The sequence below is a fragment of the Prionailurus viverrinus genome, chromosome F2 (genome assembly GCF_022837055.1).
Source record: "Prionailurus viverrinus isolate Anna chromosome F2, UM_Priviv_1.0, whole genome shotgun sequence".
NCBI lineage: Eukaryota > Metazoa > Chordata > Mammalia > Carnivora > Felidae > Prionailurus > Prionailurus viverrinus.
Genome location: NC_062578.1, coordinates 64529807 through 64551696, shown reverse-complemented (window position 1 = coordinate 64551696; position 21890 = coordinate 64529807). Strand labels below are relative to the sequence as shown.

Genomic DNA, 21890 nt, shown 5'->3' with positions numbered 1-21890 from the left:
CAGATGAACACACATACACACATATACACACATGTATGGCCCCAACTTTTAAAATATTTTAAAAATAATTACATATATATTTTAAAAATATTACCAGTGTTTACCTAGAGATAGTGGGGCAATGTTGGAATTTTTTTTACTCTGTTTTGTATTTTCTGCATTTTCCAGATTTTCTACCATGAGAAAAGATCTTGTTTTCTGGGAGTCTCTACTTAGTCATTTTCACTATATCTTATTTTCACAATTTCTGCCCTTTCTTCATTTCTAATCCCAAATAAACATGAATAGCTCCAACAGCGCTGGCCCCGAGGCAGGGCTAAGGGAAGACAGCTACCTGTGTAAATGTTTTTACCAATATTTTCTAAACCAGGAACTTCCCAATAAAGTATGCTGTTGGGTCACATGAGAAAAGCCACTGGCAATGTCTTACTTGAGATTCAGTCATTTTATCTGGCCTAACAACAAAGACATTTACCAAGAAGAAAAGAAGTAACTTTTTCTATTTATTGAAATAAATAACCAAGAGTAAAGATTTAAAAACATATTTTAAAATATTAACCTTAAAAATTAAAATATAGTGAAACTGTAAAATAAGTATACAATTAAAAAAGCACATTAATTGAGCATCCTCAAAACTATATAAATACTGGATATTTATAAAATTATCTAGAGACAAAACATCTATTCTATGAATAAAGTTTGAAATTTGCTTATAATTTTCAAACTAAGGAAACAAATAGGAAATATCAGCTCTGGCCAATTTATAACTGTCCAAAGAGAAAGATTCTGTGTTATTTCTTGCTTGTCTTTTCTAATACCCATTCAATCACCTAGGAGGAGAAAAAATGTGATTATTGTTTGTTTCTACTGAAAACACAAGGGATAGCAAAAGATAAAGTTCAAACAGTATCATAGAAATTTGAAATTAGAAGTAGCACGTCAAAATCTTAAAACGCATTTTATCTTAAAAGCACATTTTATTTTCTAACTGAAGGAAAGAAAACTGAAGGTAGATTTCGACTGCAGAGTACAGGAATTGTCCTCACTGAACACAATAAAGATTCTGCTCTATTTTTTCACCTTTTTAAAAAAACGTTTTCAAAGGGTCACTGGAAAGAAATTAAACCAAACTCTGAAAACAACTAATCAAAATGGATTAATTTTTCCAGCTCTTTGGATTTAAAAATATTTTTCTTTCTTAACATCATTTCTAGAAACTCTTTTGTTAGTAGAGCAACCTATTAAATACTTCAAAATGCTCTGTTTGCCTTAGCTATTATTATTTTAAAGAGAATTCTTACAGCATATATAACAGCATCGTAGCTACCCTAAAATAAAATAGCAATTTAATTGAATGTAGTTTCTTGGGAATAAGCTATTTACCTGTACAGCATTGTTGTTTGCTGTTTTCTTCATTTCTTCAAATAAACCCCTTGAAGTTTTAAGATCCTAAATATAACAAAATAGAGCATTTCATGATTTGTACATTAAATTACAGAGAACAAGTCATTATTAATCAAATAAACTTGAGATTATCCTAAAACATTGTACAAGTATCAAGTGGGACTCAGGAAATATTACCAAAAAAAAAAAAACAAAGTAAAAGATTATAATTAGCTCTACCCTGAAGTATCAAGATACTTTAACATCTGTAACAACAGGAAAATACATATAAATATATATAAGTGTACTATATATATATATTATATATATATATAAATCTATGTCATTCTAACCTCATATTCGCAGCAGCACTGACCAAATCTAAGCTTCATCTTTGACTATGAGTATCCACTAATGCTTTGGTACTCAGGAAATGAATATACAGCATTTGTATTTATTTTTTAGATAAAATCTCTTTTTTCTCTTCTTTTCGTTTATTTCATTCTACAAAAAAGAGGGAATGACTCTTTGTTGGCAGGAAAGGAAACTGAAATCTCTTGACTTAAAAAAAATAGGATTATATCAAATTAGATTACAAAGTCAAAAAAAAAATGTATTAAAAAAAAAAAAAAAAAAAAAGCAGTCCTCTGCTGTACCTCTAAGTTATGCTTCCCAGAAGACAGATGGCCACTTTCGGTTCTTTTAGCTGTTTCTCTTATTTATACCTTCAGGTTTCTGAATAATATGCTTATGCTGCTACTTTTTGATTTAGGAATTAGAGGCAATGAACACTGTTATGGGTTCAGGTAGTGGGTTCAGGTGTCTGAATCCTGCCAGCCCCTCCCCTTCCTCTCAATAACTGTTGGGCCACATTTTTTATTAATAAATAGTGTGTTTGCATTATTATACCTCCGTGAATACAGTTCAGTCTTGAGCTAAGTATGTATTATAATTATCCTCTCGTGTAGCATTTTGTCTATCCTGTAGTTAAATTACATTTGCTTAGTTTCCCATGTGTGTAATTCTAGGTACCCCCCCCCCCCCGCCCCCCACCAAATGCTGCAATAGACTGATTCAACGTACAAACAGCAAAGTTGTTTCAAATACTCAAATACACTGGATAATCTCAGTTAAGGCTTTATAAAAATCTGATTTTTATTCTTATTCTTATTTTTTCACCTGGCAATCTTTCTCCCAAAATCTGCTCTGATTTGGTCTAACTGCTCCTTAGGTCAGCTCTTGGTTTTCAACTCAGTCCCTTCTCCTGCTAAACTTCATCCTCTTTGCAGATGCTTTGAAGCACCTTCTGCTCCCCTATGTTCATCTGTTGAGTTCCTCAAAGTCCATATATCAGTGAAAGCATATATTTGTCTTCCTCTGACTGACTTATTTCACTTAGCATAATACCCTCTAGTTCCATCCACGTTGTTGCAAATGGCAAGATTTCATTCCTTTTCATTGTCTAGTAGTATTCCATTATATATACACACCCCATCTTCTTTACCCATTCATCAGTCAATGGACATTTGGGTTCTTTACATAATTTAGCTACTGTTGATGGTGCTGCTATAAACATTGGGGTACATGTGCCCCTTCAAATCAGCATTTTTGTATCCTTTGGATAAATTCCTAGTAGTGCAACTGCTAGGGTGTAAAGTAGTTCTATTTTTAGTTTTTTGAGGAACCTCCCATTTTCTTATCCTATGTGTCCTGATTTTATCATTTGATTCTAATTTCTGGTAAATTTCTTCATCTCAACTGTTCAGCCTTTCTGTTGGATTGATTTTATCACATTTTTAATTTCAAGAAGCTTTCATGTTCTATACAGTTTCTGGAAACAGCATCCTGTTCTAGTTTTACGGATGCAATTATCTTCTCTCTGAGAGAATTTTAGTTTTTATGAAGTTTTCTACAGCTTTCTGCTCCTTACGAGTTCCCTTCATTCCTTTACATTTTGGTATCTCTTTACTGGAAAACCCTCAAAAGTCTGCTAATCCTTGGAGGCCCAATCATATTTAAAAATGAGATATAAAATTATATTGGAAGCTCTGTCTGGAGGCGTTACAAAGTAGGGTTATTAGGAGACCAGCTGGTTTTTTCCTTGTGGCCTTTAAATCTTTTTTCTCCAGAGACTACTGTCTGCACTGTCACAGAGCTGGGGGGGAGAGTACGTGCAGTGTACCGTGAAGTTACCCCTGTGGCAGAAGGACCTGTAGAGCAAGGTTCCCCAGTTCCCTTTGTAGATCTTTACTCAATCCCCTTATCTTCCACCTGGCACCACGCTCCTTTCCTCCATGATACTTGGTGTCTTCAAACCTTGAGCACCTCGGAGACCTGCCACATGAAGTGGTTTGTTCCTCACTGGTGCTCCGCGGGGCACGGGCTTCTCCATGATACCATGCTTCTGTGGGCTCTGTCTTGTTCAACAACGTACTAACCATACTTCTACACTTTTTTTCTCTCTTTGTTTCTTTGTTTTTGTACTTTAATACCATCTTTCTTGAGAGATTTTAAAAAGAAGGCGAATTAAATGCACATGGTCAATCTGTAGTTTTAACCAGGAACTCACGCACAACTCTGATTTGAGTCCGAAACTCTAAAAACTGGAGATAATCCAACAGCATCCAATTTTCACAGAAGCATCATCTGCGTGGCTGATCTGTCCAATGTCTTACAACTAGCTGACAGTGGATCCAAAATTAGGAACAGGGTGTTCTGACACTCATTCCAGTTGCCTTTTTCACTCTATACTAAAATTACTAATTAAACATGTTTTAAAGCTTTAAAGTCAAAGACTTGTTAGGGAGATACTGAGGATACCAGTTAAAATGTAGTTTTCTATATATGAAGACAAAACTCAATATAAAATATTTTGGCTGCAATTTTTCTCTCTCTCTCTCTCTTTTTTTTTTTAAAGAGAGAGAGGAGAGGGGCAGAGGGAGAGAGACAGGGTCCTAAGTAGGCTCCAAGCTCAGTGTGAAGCCCAACGTGAGGCTCGATCCCACAACCATGAGATCATGACCTGAGCCAAAATCAAGAGTTGGACCCTCAATGGACTGAGCCACCCAGGTACCCACTGGCTCCAGTTTTTCTATCTCACTTAAAAAAAAAAAAAAAAAAAATCTGGTAACAAGTGATAAGCTAAAATGTACTTTGTCAAATAGGAATATCAGGACCTCAATTTTGCTGTTATGAAAGAAGACACTGTACCTTTAGATAGAACTTGGAGATCTCAAAGAGACGTTGGCTGCATGCAGTGAAACATCCATGAGCTTCAGTAATGCTGTGTTTCTTCAGGGTTTCCGTAACTACTTCTTTCAGTATCTTGAATAGAACATAACATATGACTAATATTTCTTGGAAAAGGTACAAATGTATTGCTTCTTTAGATTTGTGTGAATTACACATTCCTGTAACTCTGTGAAAGATAAGTTTATCAAGACAAAACAACTGGGAAAAAAAAGAGGTCTGGAATATTTATATGGTCACACATATCATAAGATATCTGTCAGGAATAAATGACTGGAGTATATTAAGAGGAATTCACATCATGAATTCTCAAAATCTGAGTGTAAAGGCTACATACAGTAGAGATGCACATAAGTGTATTTATTTTTTATTATGGAACATTTCAAACACTGAAAAGTAGAACATTTTATAATGAATCCTTATTTCAATATATCAGTTTCAATAAGGATCAATTTGTGGCTAATTTCATTTATACCTCTGCCCACTTATCCATCATCTTTCTTATGTTGGATTATTTTAAAGTACATTACAGATACCATGTTATTCCATTCATAAAATTTTTAGACATACATTTTAAATGAACTAAGTACAGGAATTTCTTCCCATGTACAACTAAGAGACAGGAAAGAAATCTTTACCCGTGTGTGTTTCTGTGATCTTGATTCCTTAATTTGCCTTGATGTTTTTGATCCATGCACACTTTTTTGACCACAACTGGCTTTTGTAGTGACTTTTGAAGTTTCATTGCTAAGAACTGGAACAGATGGACAGGTCACAGATAATGATCGCTCTGCTCGTGGTTTTCTGGACGTCACTGCATGATGATGAGGATTAGTGCTGCCACTTGTCTGAGAAAGAAGAGAATCTGAACTTTCAGACTTCACAAGTCTATTGTGGAGAAATATATCAAAAACACAAATGAAGTGAATCAACAATGAGGCCCGTTTTCTGTCCTAAATGTGACAACTATATCCACTGAAACATAAACCTAAGAAAAGCAAACAAGATTTCTTGCTGCTACTGCCTTAAGTAACTGACAACTATACAGTTGCTCTCTTAGTTCTTCAAATGAGTGACTAAAACATACAAAGCAAGGAACAACAAACGAGAATTTCAGCTAGGAGGAAAAGCAGCGAGGAGTATGCTGTTGCCAGCCCTGTCAATTTACAACTTCTCACCTCAATCAGCTCTGGAACTCCAGGTGGTGATATTTGTCAACTTAATAATCAGCATAAGTACTTACGCTTTTCTATAAAGATAATTTTGACAAAGAAACCATAACCTATACTTATTGTACCCATGCAATTACCTGGGCAAAATAAGTGTTAAATACAAATGAAACTAAAATTGGATCATGGTTCCATCTCTCTAAAATGTTTAAATTTCCTTTTACAAGATAGGGTCTCATATCCTTCAATTCTGCTAACCCACAGACCACAGTGTTCTTTCTTTTCCAGAACACAGATCTTATTATTAGTCTCAAGTCAGAATAAAAAACATTGCTACAAAATACAGTATAGGAAATGTTAACAGATTTGCTTTTTAGGTTTATCATGTATAAAAAGTACCATGAATTTATAAAGTCCTCATAAAAATAATTTAGTTATTACATGGGCATCTGAGTGGCTCAGTTGGTTAAGCATCTGACTTCAGGTCATGATCTCAAGGTTCATGGGTTCCAGCCCCACATCGTATTCTGTGCTGACAGCTCAGAGCCTGGAGACTGCTTCAGATTTTGCGTGTGTGTGTCTCTCTCTCTGCCCCTCCCCCTCTCATGCTCTGTCTCTCTCTCAAAAATAAATAACATTAGAAAAAATTTTTTAATTAAAAAAATGATAATTTGGTTATTCCATATCAGGGAAATAGTATTCTAATATTTCTAACTGCTCCAAAACAAAAAAGGATCTGAAAGTCTCACTTTAACATATTTCCTAATTTTTGAAAGATTTACATACATACGATAAAAATTTAAAGCTTGCTGTAGATGCCAAAGACCTAAATTTGACAAAGGTACTAAAGATCTACGAATCCAACAGAATTCAGAGTGTTTACGAAAACTTCTGTTCCAGTATTTGGACATTTTCCTTAGCTGGCAAAAAAAGGGTCTGGAAAAGTTTTGTATAATATTATGCAGTGTTTTAAGCTATATTTTACGTGAAACAATGGAAGTCCCTGTTGAAGGGGCCGGGGCAGGCAGAAAGCAGTGGGAGGAGGCAGGCAGACAGTAGGAAAGCTGCCATCCCCAAACCCCCTCTTCCACAAAGCAGTTCTGCTGCTTCTGGGTAAGCTCTCGAGTGTTGCATGGCTTGACCACTTTAGGGTCCATCATGCTAACAGACTGTATATTAGCATAGAAAGCAAGAAATTCCAAGTCAAGTCTTTTTATAACTTACAAGCGTAAATACAACTGCTCACGATGAAAACAAAATTCCTGATATGAAGGAATTAATCTAAGATCTATGCAGAAAGCTACTTAAAAATTGGAAGGACTAATATGGCTCAGTCAGTTGAGCATCCAACTCTTCAGGTCATGATTCTGGAGCTGCGGGATGGAGCTGAGCCCTGTGTCTGGCTCCACACTGAGTATGGAACTTGCTTGGGATCCTCTCTCTCTCTCTCTCTCCTCCCCCTCTCCCCCCCCCCCCGCCCCCCTTCCCCGCTCACACTCTTGCTCTCTGTCAAAAAAATTTTTAAAAATAAAAGTCAAATAAATAAATACATAAAAGAGTACTCTAGGCACTAACACTTTCTGTCAAGAGACTATTTTTATGTACTTAACATATCACCTTTTGGGGGGATAAAGGCAATTTAGATCTTTTGATCTCCTTTTCAATCGAGACACTTCAGTTCGGAGCTCACTTTGTGGAGCTTCTCCGTCAGGGATGCTTCCAGGCTCTGACAAGACTGCAGGTGATGGAAGAGGGCTCAACACCGTGGGCACCGGAAAACCCTCTCTGGTGCAGGTGGTCTGGGTTTCATAACGAATAAGACGAGACTGAAGTTCAGAAAATCCCCCGTCTCTTTCTAGTGCTTTTCGGTCATCCAAGCAATATCTGAACAAGAGAAAGACCATTAAAATCACAGTCTCCAGGACGGCAACGGTCTTCCCCTGCCAATTAGGAAACGGCGGAACATTCACTTGAAAACCTCTTACTTTAAATTCCTAATAATTGTTGAGCAAACGGCTGACTTCCTTCACAAGTTCAGTTTTTTCTAGTCTGCTAGATGACGTGGCAAAAGATTAAAAATTTTGAAGTACGATCTGATTCCTCTTTGACTATTTCTGGGCAACAGATTAAGCTAATCCTCTGGCTCATTTTCAAAATAATAGAGTTGCTGTCTTAATACTCTTTAAATCTCTACCAACCTCTGATTCCTCAGTATGGTTGATATGTAACAACACGAAATGCTGACTTTTGTTAGAAAGGGCAAGTTTATTTTCAACACAAAGATGAAAAGGGTATAAAGGTATTCTAACTGGCTCACCAAACACAGCTCAGAACATTTAAAATTTTTCTTTGAAACTCACTTCCCCCCTTTACTGCTGATTGACAGATTTTTCTTCAAACAACTTCAACTGTCCCTGTGCATCTGGTTTCTAGCCAAATCTGATTCAAGGAATCAATGAGAAGTTAGCTCAGTGAATGCTTCTGGACATAAAGAAATTACATGTTGTTAAGTACAACAAATAAGCCTATCAGGAAAATCACCTATGAGGTATGCAGCCTTGGAATACTCTTTCTTCCCTTTCTCCCCGGCTACAGCTGCATCAGGGAAACACAAATGGCTTCACATACATGATGGGTGGACCATAAAAATTAAAACCTTTCTTTACAATCCATCCTCTTGGCTTATAAAATTCTAAGACGTTCCCTAAAATCAGAACTTTGGGTCCATAAGCTTTTTAGTTCAACTCCCAGGAAGTATATCATTACCCTAACATCTGATTGCCTGACAGAGGCTTTAAGGACTTTTTCTATCCCTTGTGACACTTTCATATTTGATTTTGAAGAGCCGGACTCCCTGGATTTATTTAAATCTGGCTCCACCACTGATTAGCTGTTTGGACTTGGCCAAATTGCTTAACTTTTATCTATGCTTCTGCTGCGTCATTTGCAAAATGAGATTGACACCAGTCATCTCCAAGAGCCACTGTGAGGATTCCTTGAACAGGAACATGTAAGCACTCAGAATCAGTGCCTAGAACATGCAAGCAAAGCAGTGAATAAATGTAGGCTGCTCTTGCTCCTATCATCGTCATCATCATCATCAGCAGCAGCAGCAGCAGGTTTACTTTCTACCACAGCAAACCTTACAGTGTGCTGATAATATGCAGCCTCGCCAGGATTTCAGACCCCGGTTGGTGAGTTCAGAACCTGACTTTAACCAATTTAGTGTAGTATCTTATGTAAGTTGGAAGAATCATCATGCCTGGGGATCGGTCAATCCATGGCTGACCATTAAAATCACCAGAAGAGCTTTTACGAGATAGATACCAGATCACATGCCCAGGTTTCTGATTTAACTGGTCTGGGGTGAAACCCAATCATGCGCGTTTTTTCAAAAGCCGTCCAGGTGACTGTAAGGCATAGCTAGGACCGAAAATTTCTGATCTAACCCAGTAGTTTGCTTTCACAGGGGAGAGCACTGAGCCCCCAAGTCAGAATGTGAAGTTGGGGGCCCAACGGGTCTCTCGGTTCTGTAACATCTTTCTCCAGTCTCTTGTTTAATAAAACACATTTCATTAAAAATCAGCAGTAACCCTAATGATCGCTGATGAGTCCTATTTCTATTCTGGGCAACCGACAGAATCTAGAACAAAATTAAGAACCATGAGTGTTAAGAAATGTTGTAGGCAAGAGGTAATGTAATGCCTGATGAGCCCAGAGAAAATTTTTGAGAAAAAAGATACAAATGAATATTTTTTTCTACTCTGAGATTTTAATTCTAACATGCAGATATTTTCCTTCCAGTTTTAACATCTCTTGATCACAGCTGTTCATAATGTCATTCCTTCAACTGAATTATGTGTACTGTGCCTGTGGACTGTGCCATTTAAAATGTCTTCAAATGATGATACAATGATCCGGTACTGAAACAAAAAGTACTTTGTAAATAAGAAAGGAACAGAAACAGAATAGCAGGGTGCACATTTGATATTAGTGAAGTGAATATTCAGAGTTGGATGAATGACTTACGCTTCTAATATTTTCTTGCAAAACCAAATGCTTTTATGCATCCAAAGAAAGAAAAATACCTCCAAGAAGACGAGGCTATTTTTGTTTGGTAACTACATAACAGGCAAGGTACTGCCTAGCACACACCAAGCAATGTCAATGAAGGCAGGAGAAACTGCCAGATCTCTTGGGGTAGATGAAAGAAATCTGAAAGCAACAGGAGGCTGGTGTGGCCAACTGTCACAGTTTGACAGCAGAGTTTAATTTGTTGTTAAAGAAAACAGTGCATCTTACAATCAGTGGTACCTAACACTCCAGGATAAAATAGGTGAAAAAGCAGACAAATGAGCCAACAGAGGATAGATTTCATTTTGCCTTAAGAAAACATCGATTTGTACTTGAACGGTTTATATGTATTTTTTCCAAATATTCCTTATGTCTCGGTATAGAAGAGCTCAAGGAGTCTAGAAGTTTATAGCAACATGAGAAAGAGAGAACTCTCCTTTCAGCTTCATGTTTACGTTAAAATTCCACTGGAATTTTGTCCCAAGCAGATACATTACCCATGTTGAACAGAATAGGCCCCCCACACTATATACCCAAATCTTCTGGATTCATTGTGCCCACCTCCTACAACAACTTCCTTAGTGTGATCTCCATGTCCTCAGATTAAGGACCACAAATGTAAAGGAAACTGAGTCACAGAAAGATTTGTTTGTTTATGGGGGTGGGTAGCTCCCTATTGCTCGTTTTAAAGTCCTCAACTTCTTACTTCAACTGTTTTTCCACACACAGACAAAAGTGCAATGTTATTGCATGTAACAGCATGTTGTTTTTGTAGTATTGCTTTCCATACATACACCAGCTTTTTTATCCATTGTACTGCCCTACCCCTAGGCTGTTTCCAATCTGGGGCCATTACGGATAAAACTGCTCTGTACCATCTTGTTCAAGTCTTCCTGTGGAGTTGTGATTTCTTTCTCTTAGGAAAATGCCTAGTGTTGGAACTGCTGAGCCATAGGATCTGAGTATGTTTAGTTTTATAACGAACCTGCCAGATCCTTCTCTGGAGTAGATCCATCATTTCATACCCCCGGCAGCAACGTATGACAGTTCTGATTGTTCCATATACTTGTCAATATTCATCAGTCTTCTTTAATGTTAGCCACTTTGGTGGCTGCACAGAATTTTATTTTATGGATATACTATAATGTATTGAACCAAGCCCCTACAGTTAGACATTTCCAATGTTTCTTGTTTTAAGTAACCTTGTGGAAAATACCCTTGCATAACAACTTTCAGTGTACATCACTTTTTTTTCCATTAGGCTAAATGAATCAACCTGATGTTATAAACATTTGCGTGGGTTTTGCTAAATTACTGAGCAGCCCTCCACACAGGGTGTAACAATTACACTTCTAGAAGCCGGCTTACTCCTTCCTGTTCCTTAACTACTACCGGGACTTTGTAAGTGAAAAGCACCCTCCCCGTTGTTTCTATTTACATTAAGGATGTCAATTGAAAAGCAAATAAAAGAAGAGTTGATAAAAACAATTTGCCATGTGTATCAGTCATTTGTATTTCCTCTTTGATAAACACATAGCTCAAGATTTTGCCAGCTTTTCCACAGGGGCATTTATTTTATTTTCTCACTGGTTTGAAAGCATTCTGTAACCACAAAAGAAAATACCTTCTCATTTATGTTCAACAATATTTTCCTCAGTTTAATCCTTACTTTAAGGATTTCTTTTGTTTCTGTTGATTACTGACGCCACTGTTTTAAAATTCGGAGACATCATTCTTTTCTTTTTTAGAAGAATGAATAAGAAAGTCTTCCCTGTATTTAGGACAGATGTTCCCCTACATTTTATGCTAGTTCTTTCCTTTCACAATTTTTCACTTTTAATTCTGAATACATCTGGGATTTATTTTGATATTTGGTGTGAATTAAGAATCATTTTAAATTAATTTATTTTTATTTGTGTATTTAATCATGTTCTCACTATTATCTACTGAATATTTCACTTTTTGCTCTCTGATTTGAAATTCTTCCTCTATTAGATCAAATTCCAATGTGTATTTGCTTTTTTCCTTGGACTTCCTATTTAGGTCTAGCTTTACAATAAAATTTTCTGGTTATATGATAAAATGTATCTCATTCTTTAAATAAAAGGGAGGAGGCTTACCAGATAAATTAAAGAATTATTTCATCCAAAGGTTCAAGGTTAAGAATTATATTAAATATTTACATGTATTCCAGAAGAACTGATGCCTTTGGAATATGGAATCTGTGCATAGGGAAACAAGGATGTTTCCCCTCAGTAATCAACGTTGCTTTTAGGTCCCCTAATATAGAGTATTTGCAATTTTTTCCATTCTATATGTCTTGCAAAAATACTTCTAATATTTATGGTTTTATTTGCTATTTTGAATGAGATCTTTTTTTGGAGTGTTTAAAATGGGAAATGGTTGGTTGAGAGGTAAACTAGACTTGTAAATGTTTCATCACTGGCCACTTTTCAAATCCTATCACTTCTAATAATTTTTCAGGTCTCTTCTCTGTCAAACAAAAAACAAACACAAAAACTTCTTATGGTCTCCTTTTCAATACATACAACTTCTTTAACCTTTCTTGTTTTCCTTATTTTAATTGATTGGCCCAAACAATGGTTAAAACAGAAACATTCAGAACAATGGTTGACGGAGGAAAAAAAAAAACCAGTGAGGGCAGTATCTTTTTCTGGCACCTGACTTTAATGGGGAGTTTAATTTTGATGCTTGAAAATAACTGGATATTTTGCCTCTAGTGTCAAACTTACATACATACTCTTTAAATGAAATAAATCTTATTCAAATATAGCATGGAACCTAAATATGCCTAGAATGACGTGTTGGGTAACCATCTGTATTTTCTCAGTTGTACCAACATCCTTCCAGTGTGTCTGAGCTAGAAACCCTAAAGAAATTCTTGTTATCTCCTTCCTTCTCATCCCCACCATCTACTTGGCCTAAAGTTCTTTAGAGAGCTTTAAGTTTGTAAATCTCCTTTCTATTTTCACTGCCTGGATAGTATTTTAGTCCTTCAACATCTCCTGCTTGAAATACTTCAACTCAATTTATCAAAAGCCAGTGAGATTTCTTCCAATGGCACAAACCCAAGCATATAACCTCATGCTTTAAAAATAAAAATAAAGGTTTTTTACTCCTCAAAAGTAAAGATCAACTTTCCTCCCATGTCACTAGTGACCTTCAGACGTCATGATTTGGTCTCATTACAGAACAATATGTTTATCTCTCTTAGTCAGAAACAAAAATGTGGTTTCACTTCCTAGAATCTGTACCTCTGCACTTTGCTGCTACCCAGACATTGCCTTTTTTGTCAGGTAATCTCCTATTCATTCTTTAAAATTTAGTTCAGATTTCCTCTTTGAAATACTCTCAAATACTTCCTGCCATTTATTTCTTCCATCCACTCAGCAGACATCTGTATTTTAACACTACTTACATTCTACTAACCTTACGTGTTTTTTTTCTTTCTCCTCTACAGAGTATATGCTTCTTAGGGAAATAATTATCTTTTGTATCTTTAGCCCCTGAGTGACCTTCAGAAAAGTATTTTTAAAGTTTATGTGAAATAAACATTAAGTTTACAAGCCGGGGCACCTGGCTGGCTTAGTCGGGTAAGCGTCCAACTTGGGCTCAGGTCATGATCCTCCGGTTCGTGGGTTCGAGCCCTGCATAGCTTGCATTGGGCTCTGCTGACAGCTCAGAGTCTGGAGCCTCTTTCGGTTTCCCTGCCTCCCTCTTTCTCTGCCCCTCTCCCACTCACTTGTCTCTCCCTTGCTCTCACACAAACATTGAAAGAAAAAAAAAAAAAAAGTTTAGAAGCCAATCAAAATAGCATGCTTCAGGTGATCACTGATAAAGTTGCTTCTTTTTTTTTTTTCAACGTTTATTTATTTTTTTGTGGACAGAGAGAGACAGAGCATGAACGGGGGAGGGGCAGAGAGAGAGGGAGACACAGAATCGGAAACAGACTCCAGGCTCCCGCGCCATCAGCCCAGAGCCCGACGCGGGGCTCGAACTCACGGACCGCGAGATCGTGACCTGGCTGAAGTCGGACGCTTAACCGACTGCGCCACCCAGGCGCCCCGATAAAGTTGCTTCTTAAACGTTAAGGTAAAATCAAGTCCTTATTCACTTATGGAAAACCAATAGAAAATAAGTTTTGCTTTATGCACGTAAAATATTTTGCAAAATGAATCATCAAGGCTTGAAAATTTATCATAAAATATTTTATCATCATTATTCCAGTTCTTGTTCTTGTGAAAATGGTAGATGTGCACATTAGCTCAGAAACTTTTAATACCTTTATGCAAAAGAATCCTTTGAAATTTTATTCGGACTGGTCAATTAAAATACTATAAAAATTTATACACAATTAATGTGTTACAAATGGGAACACATTTCATCTAATAGTTACTGAGCAATTACAATGTAATTAGTGAACAGGGAATATTAATGTGACCACTAGTATAAATACACATTTATAACACAGGGACCACAATAATTTTGATTAAAATATCTGGTAATTAATAACAGAATGTTTAAATGCTATAAAAACTGATTAATCATCACACATAACTTTTTTTTTTATAATCGAAGGCAATTTCTTAATTTGTGTATGCACTGTTTTGCTTTATAACGCTTTTTGATAGACTTTCTCTTTGACTCTGTATCTCAATTTATACCATTTTGGTACAGATACCTTTTACACTCACATAAGAAAAGCTTCATCAGCAACACACAGAAGAGTAAGGTGTAAATAAAAACTTACTCAATTCCATGATAATGACATACTGAGGCTTTTTCAAAAGGTAAACCCTGAAGTTTCCGAGGACTAAGTTCCGGTGTCAGAACAAAAGTCTTTTCCCTAAAACAAAAAGTTTTTCATTTGTATTTAACGTTTATTTAGTGACAAAGAGAAAGTTCAAGAAGGTACCTAAAGGAAGAAATCTGACTTCCTTCTCCATAATTGAATCTTCTATGGGATAAAGTGTAAGTAACATCAGAAAGCTTAAGAAGGAAATCAAACAAAGTTAAGCCTTAAGTGGGCTTGTCACTTGCATTTTCTGTGCCTCAAGTTTCTGAAGTCATGATGTTCTTTATTATTTACTTCACAAAACTATTTTGAGAAATGGATAAATCAAGAATGAAAAATGATTTATAGTGGAAATTTGAGAAGCTGCATTATCTCTGAAGGATTTTTTTTCCTGGTGTAGTCACCTAATGTTTATGCATTTAGTGAAATTCTTTTTTGTGGAGGAATAAAGTTAATTTGAAATTTTTGGTAACAAAGTATTTACTTCCTACTATAAGGGATCCAGATTTTTCTTTGCCTGGCAATGCAGTCATCTTGACACCTACTTTAAGAGTTAGCATCCTGTTAAATACCAGAGGATACAGAGACTGCTGACTTCAATTCTGCTTCTGAAGTAGTTTTTCAATCAGCAGGTAGGTGAGAACTAATCATATGGTGAGCTTACATAAAATATTCATGCTCAACCCCATCCACATGCAGACCTGCAGGGGTGTATCAAAATCTCAGGAAGAAAAAGGTCACTGCAATTAGGTTAAGCTCTTCTGATTATTCTGGTAGGTGCCCACTCCCACCAACCCCTGCTTCTCTGCCTGAGCTGAGAGGCACTGTTCCAATGCTCAGGATCATGTTCCTGATGGAGAATAGGTTATATGGGAATGGGAGAACAATGCAGTGGTGGCCTTTACATAGTCAATAGAATGAAAACTTGGAAATGGCACATAGAAAGGCAAGCAGGTTGTACGGTACCATAAATACTTGTGCTCTCTCACATTTCCCCCCCTATGGCTTTAGTAATAAAAACTGCCCGCTTGCCATTGAAAATTACCTAGGTTGCTATTAATAAGCATTTGAAATTATTACATTAAAATGTAAGCCATATGCTAAGTAATGAGCCCTAAAAACAGAATTATATTCTAACGCGTCCATTTAAAGTGTTCCACAAAAAGTAACACTAATTAGTAACACTAATTTAATGACCCCAGTATTTTGATGACTCATTATTAAACGAATAACTTCTTGATATAAAACAATTCAGGCACCTAGCATTTCACTTCTTCCCTTTACCCATGTGTCTCATTTCTTATTTCAACCCTCTTAGCAACTTTATGTGTTTTTCTTTAATTTTACTCAGAACTTGTTCTTTCTAAAAGAAATGTTTCAATAAATATGTATTTTGTCAGTGTTTAATATTTCTTTGGTATACACACAGGAGTCATGCCTATACTTTAACATTTCAACAGCTCCTTGCATATGCAGACATTTTAGTAAGAATCCACAGGTTCTTGATTCATTGTTATGAAAGCTCATGGTTCGACTTTAACATTAATAGAAGATATATTGGATAATGATGTCATTCTAACACCGAGGAACCATATCAAATTTTCCTAAGTAAATTGCCCGAAAATTACCAAAAAAAAAAAAAAAAAAAAAAAAAGTATATCTTCACTACGAGTATATCCTCCATCAGTGCATTTAGAAAGACATTCTGTTCAAAAGAGCAAAATCTATATAATTCAGTTTTGGCAAATCCATCTGACTTTGTCAATTCACATTTAATGATCCGGAAGGACAATAATCCAATAGCTAAATAAATGAAAATGTGTATATAATTCTTCACTTTCTTGATTCCCATGAAAAAGATTATCAATCTCTCAAAGTTATGAGGAAGGAAAAATCACACAATTTTTACGTCGCTAAGATCATTAAGTCATTAAGACCCAGAATTATTAAGATCCTCAAGTTTTCAAAGTTGTTCCTTTTCTCTCTCCCTCTCTCTCCCTCCCTGCCTCCCTCTCATGAACATGCACATAAAGGCAATGAGCTCCGGGATTATTTGTGAAATATAACTACCTTGAAAGAAATGCCTTCCAAAATTTACCTTTAAAATCAATATTTGCCAAAACAAGTTTTGTAAAAGTGATTAAAGTGATCTATAATTTTTAAGGTCCTCTGGGAGGTTTTCAAAATAATGGACTAACATTAAAAAGAAATCGGGATGGTGAACAAATGATTCAAATCTCATGAGTAACCGATGTCACAATTTTACCTATTCATTAAGTCAACTTTAGCAACACCCAGTATTATATTAACTAGTAACTTAATGGAAGTTGTCTTGGAAGTCAAATCAGTTATAAACTATTCATATAGACACTGAGTTCTTAGTAATATTACAGTTTCAAAAACATTTTTATTGTACTTTTCCATTCTCTTCAGTTGAAAGGCTGTGCTTTTTGCTAATATTGGGCATGACTGACAGTGTCATGACAGGTAATGGCAAAATCAAAACCAAAGAATAACACAGATAAAAGAATTAAAACTTTTTTACAAGTCAAATTATAATTCTTTCTAAATAAGCATTGTCCTTTGTATACAAAGTAGAAGCTACTGACTTCTACAGGGAGTAAACAGAGGTTGCTTTCTTGTTTTCCCTATATCCAATACCACAAAACAGTAGCACATTGGCTAAGGTAAAATGTGAGAAACACTGGGATCATCCTTGAGAATTTTGCCTAAGCAGCAGAGGGCATCAACTGACTAAAGAAATGAGATGCAATGTGCTTTACAAATGATTTTTAAGAAGTTAACTGGCAATTACAAGTTTATAACTTACCCCTTTTGAATCTGTAAAGGTTGAAGATCTCCAACTGGTAATCCATCTGAAGTAAAGAATTTCAGCAATTCCTTAGCATCCAATAAGGTGACTGAATCCCGTGGACCCTCTTTGTGGCCCAGCAACTGTTCAGATGAACGAGGTAATGAGCCAGTTCTGAGAAATAGTGTTATGTAGATTAATTAAAAATGGATTAGAATTCACCGTAGTCAGGAAAAGGTGATGTGAGCAGAAACGAGAACAACAGACAAAGAAAACTACAGAATTATTATTTAGGAAAGAAAATAATGTAAAATCTTTGTGAATCATTTAGTATACAAGTATATTTTTAAAAACCTGTAGGTCACGGTGAAACTTGCAGTTACCACAGCAATAATGCTACTACTTAACTAATATAAACATAATTCTATTCTTTATAAGTGATGGCATGATTATTTAGGAGTGTGAAGTTATCAATTCTATAAAACTTAAATCTAAACTTTTTTGTACGTTCGGAAACCCCATAATCTCGTAAATTTTGACAGTAGGGACTAAATGTTCCAATTTTCTATGAATTTGAAAGATTACCTGAGGCACAACCATGAAATGAGACAGTAATCAGAAATCTCCCCAAGGTTTCTCTTAGCCATGATTATAACATTATGAATAAGCACTGAATCATTATTACAGTTGAAATATATACAAGAGTTTATACTTCTCAAACTACTTTACATACAATATGTTCTTAATCCTCACAAATTTCCTTAACAAAGACAGAATAGTTCTTCTCTCAAAATGAAGTTACCACCTGAAAATAAGTACTTTCTAAAGCGAAAGTCAGCATACCAAGCCCAGAAAACAATCATTATTACTAATTTTCAGACAAAGATACTAACACACATTGGCTTGCATTACAAGCCATAAGCCCAGGGTGACACAGCCATTTAAAATGACAGTCAGGGGGCACCTGGGTGGCTCAGTCGGTTAAGCGTCCGACTTCGGCTCAGGTCATGATCTCGTGGTCCGTGGGTTCGAGCCCCACGTCAGGCTCTGTGCTGACTGCTCAGAGCCTGGAGCCTGTTTCAGATTCTGTGTCTCCCTCTCTCTCTGCCCCTCCCCCGTTCATGCTCTGTCTCTCTCTGTCTCAAAAATAAATAAACGTTAAAAAAAAATTAAAAATAAAATAAAATGACAGTCAGAACTAGAGTGACTCTGAATTAGGTACTATTTCTACTCTATCACTCTGCGAAGGACCCAAAAACTCACAGAAGTTTAAAAACTAGAAAAAGGAAAATACTGTAGTTCCAGAGAATGCTAACGGTTTTATCAAGCACTATCACAGATCATGCTACTGCTCTGTCACCAAAGTGCAAATCTTTCAATACCTGCACAGAAAATTAATTTCCTGACTTCATAGTAATTCACCTATTCCCTGATTATTTTATTACTCCAATCCAGCATTTTTAGTGGCGATTATATGATTAAAATGTTGACATTATGGTTTTAGACTCCTATTTCTATACATTAAAGATCAATAATCTACCAACAGTGCCCCTCTCACCCTCCTATCCCCTTTATTTTTAAATTGAAAATATAAATCTAATAAAAAGAGTGAAACAAGAAAATACACAAATATTTTCTCTAAACTTCATTCCCTAGGAGGGCAGGAGCTACATTATGAGTTTAATTTAATTTCTACATAGCTATTCTCTAACAGTGACTCACAAAGGTTTCTTAATGAATATAACTCCCAGTCATCTTACAGGCTAGATGCAATGGGGATGTGTATAATTTGCATTTACATAGAACCCTGGACAAGGATATCAAAGCAATATTTTAAATTTTTTTAAAGTTTTTGAGAAATAGAGCATGCGTGCATATGCACGCATGCACACACACACACACACACATACATGAGCAAGGAAGGGGCAGAGAGAGAGAGGGAGAGAGAGAGAATCGCAAGCAGGCTCCATGTTGTCAGCACAGAGCCCTATGGGGAGCTCAATACACTGGACCACGAGGTCATGACCTGAGCCAAAATCAGGAGCCAAATGCTCAACCAAATGAACCATTCAGGTGCCTCCCAAAGCAATTTAAAAGTCCAGTTTATGATAAATTACACCACCAAGGTATAGCTAAAATATATACAGGATAGGACTTAGGTTAAAATAAGTAAATAAATAAATTAAATAATAGCACTTTATTTTGTTCAGTGTTTTCAAGGTTACAAAGTATTTTTTCATACATTATCTCATTAAACACTGACAACTTTGAAGCAGAACTGGGATTGTTATTCTTATCTTAAATTTTTTTTTTTTAACATTTATTTATTTTTAAGACAGAGAGAGACAGAGCGTGAACGGGGGAGGGGCAGAGAGAGAGGGAGACACAGAATCGGAAGCAGGCTCCAGGCTCTGAGCCATCAGCCCAGAGCCTGACGCGGGGCTCGAACTCACGGACCGAGAGATCGTGACCTGAGCCGAAGTCGGACGCTCAACCGACTGAGCCACCCAGGCGCCCCTGTTATTCTTATCTTAAAGATGAGGCAACAAAGTCACACAACAGGTGAGTTTGTCCAAAGCCAAATTCTTATGACTTCTGAATTTCACTACGGGATATTCCTTAATGATCCAGTTAAGCCTGTTTTAACAAAATACAAATCTGAATATCTGCAACATAACTTTTGTTCCTAATCAAGAATTCGATGATATCTCCCCATATGGTGATACACTCATAAGTATTTGAGCAATGACTTTGTAAATATCATCGTGAGATACTAAAAAGAGTTCACTGATGATAATGTATAGACTCATTATCACTGCTTGTAATTTAGTATACAGGTATGCCTTGAGTAGGAGGAAGGAGGTGAGGGCAGTGAAAGGAGACAGATACACCAATGCAGAATGAGGTATAAAAAGTACAATAAAACAAGTTTCATGAAGGAAGTAATGATATAGTCCTTGGGTGCTTAATGAAGAAAGAGAACACTGAGTTGCAACATTTATGAACGACTTAAGAGAAAGGTGGTATTTGATCTAGATCTTGAATGACAAACAAGCTTCTAGTTCAAGATGATGGTGCATTAAACATACATGTTAACCTCCCCACTCAAAACAAATGGAAATCACAATGATGAAGTGCCAGTCACTAAATTCATAAGAAGGTTAAGAAATGAAAGGTGATGGCACAAAAACAGACACATAGACCAATGGAATAGAATAGAAACCCCAGAACTAGACCCACAAACGTATGGCCAACTCATCTTTGACAAAGCAGGAAAGAACATCCAATGGAAAAAAGACAGCCTCTTTAACAAATGGTGCTGGGAGAACTGGACAGCAACATGCAGAAGGTTGAAACTCGACCACTTTCTCACACCATTCACAAAAATAAACTCAAAATGGATAAAGGACCTAAATGTGAGACAGGAAACCATCAAAACCTTAGAGGAGAAAGCAGGAAAAGACCTCTCTGACCTCAGCCGTAGCAATCTCTTACTCGACACATCCCCAAAGGCAAGGGAATTAAAAGCAAAAGTGAATTACTGGGACCTTATGAAGATAAAAAGCTTCTGCACAGCAAAGGAAACAACCAACAAAACTAAAAGGCAACCAACGGAATGGGAAAAGATATTCGCAAATGACATATCGGACAAAGGGCTAGTATCCAAAATCTATAAAGAGCTCACCAAACTCCACACCCGAAAAACAAATAACCCAGTGAAGAAATGGGCAGAAAACATGAATAGACACTTCTCTAAAGAAGACATCCGGATGGCCAACAGGCACATGAAAAGATGTTCAGCGTCGCTCCTTATCAGGGAAATACAAATCAAAACCACACTCAGGTATCACCTCACGCCAGTCAGAGTGGCCAAAATGAACAAATCAGGAGACTATAGATGCTGGAGAGGATGTGGAGAAACGGGAACCCTCTTGCACTGTTGGTGGGAATGCAAATTGGTGCAGCCGCTCTGGAAAGCAGTGTGGAGGTTCCTCAGAAAATTAAAAATAGACCTACCCTATGACCCAGCAATAGCACTGCTAGGAATTTATCCAAGGGATACAGGAGTACTGATGCATAGGGCCACTTGTACCCCAATGTTCATAGCAGCACTCTCAACAATAGCCAAATTATGGAAAGAGCCTAAATGTCCATCAATTGATGAATGGATAAAGAAATTGTGGTTTATATACACAATGGAATATTACGTGGCAATGAGAAAAAATGAAATATGGCCTTTTGTAGCAACGTGGATGGAACTGGAGAGTGTGATGCTAAGTGAAATAAGCCATACAGAGAAAGACAGATACCATATGGTTTCACTCTTATGTGGATCCTGAGAAACTTAACAGGAACCCATGGGGGAGGGGAAGGAAAAAAAAAAAAA

The 21890-nt window shown here is 36.5% G+C and overlaps 1 protein-coding gene across 4 annotated transcripts in view; it reads right to left on the bottom strand.

Annotated features, from left to right (window-relative positions):
- Positions 1 to 615: 615 nt before the first annotated feature.
- The window catches only part of MTBP (MDM2 binding protein), an 87652-nt gene continuing 66377 nt past the window's right edge, over positions 616 to 21890 (bottom strand). For 3 of the 4 annotated variants that reach the window (XM_047842221.1, XM_047842223.1, XM_047842222.1), the window contains exons 16-22: positions 17522 to 17677; positions 14647 to 14742; positions 7419 to 7685; positions 5271 to 5520; positions 4594 to 4707; positions 1384 to 1449; positions 616 to 830 (exon numbers count right to left, since the gene is read on the bottom strand). In XM_047842221.1, coding sequence (XP_047698177.1) covers positions 792 to 830; positions 1384 to 1449; positions 4594 to 4707; positions 5271 to 5520; positions 7419 to 7685; positions 14647 to 14742; positions 17522 to 17677 — 988 coding nt within the window. In that variant the 3' untranslated portion in view covers positions 616 to 791. The remainder of the gene's footprint in view (positions 831 to 1383; positions 1450 to 4593; positions 4708 to 5270; positions 5521 to 7418; positions 7686 to 14646; positions 14743 to 17521; positions 17678 to 21890) is intronic. The other variant, XM_047842224.1, reaches the window with a different exon arrangement.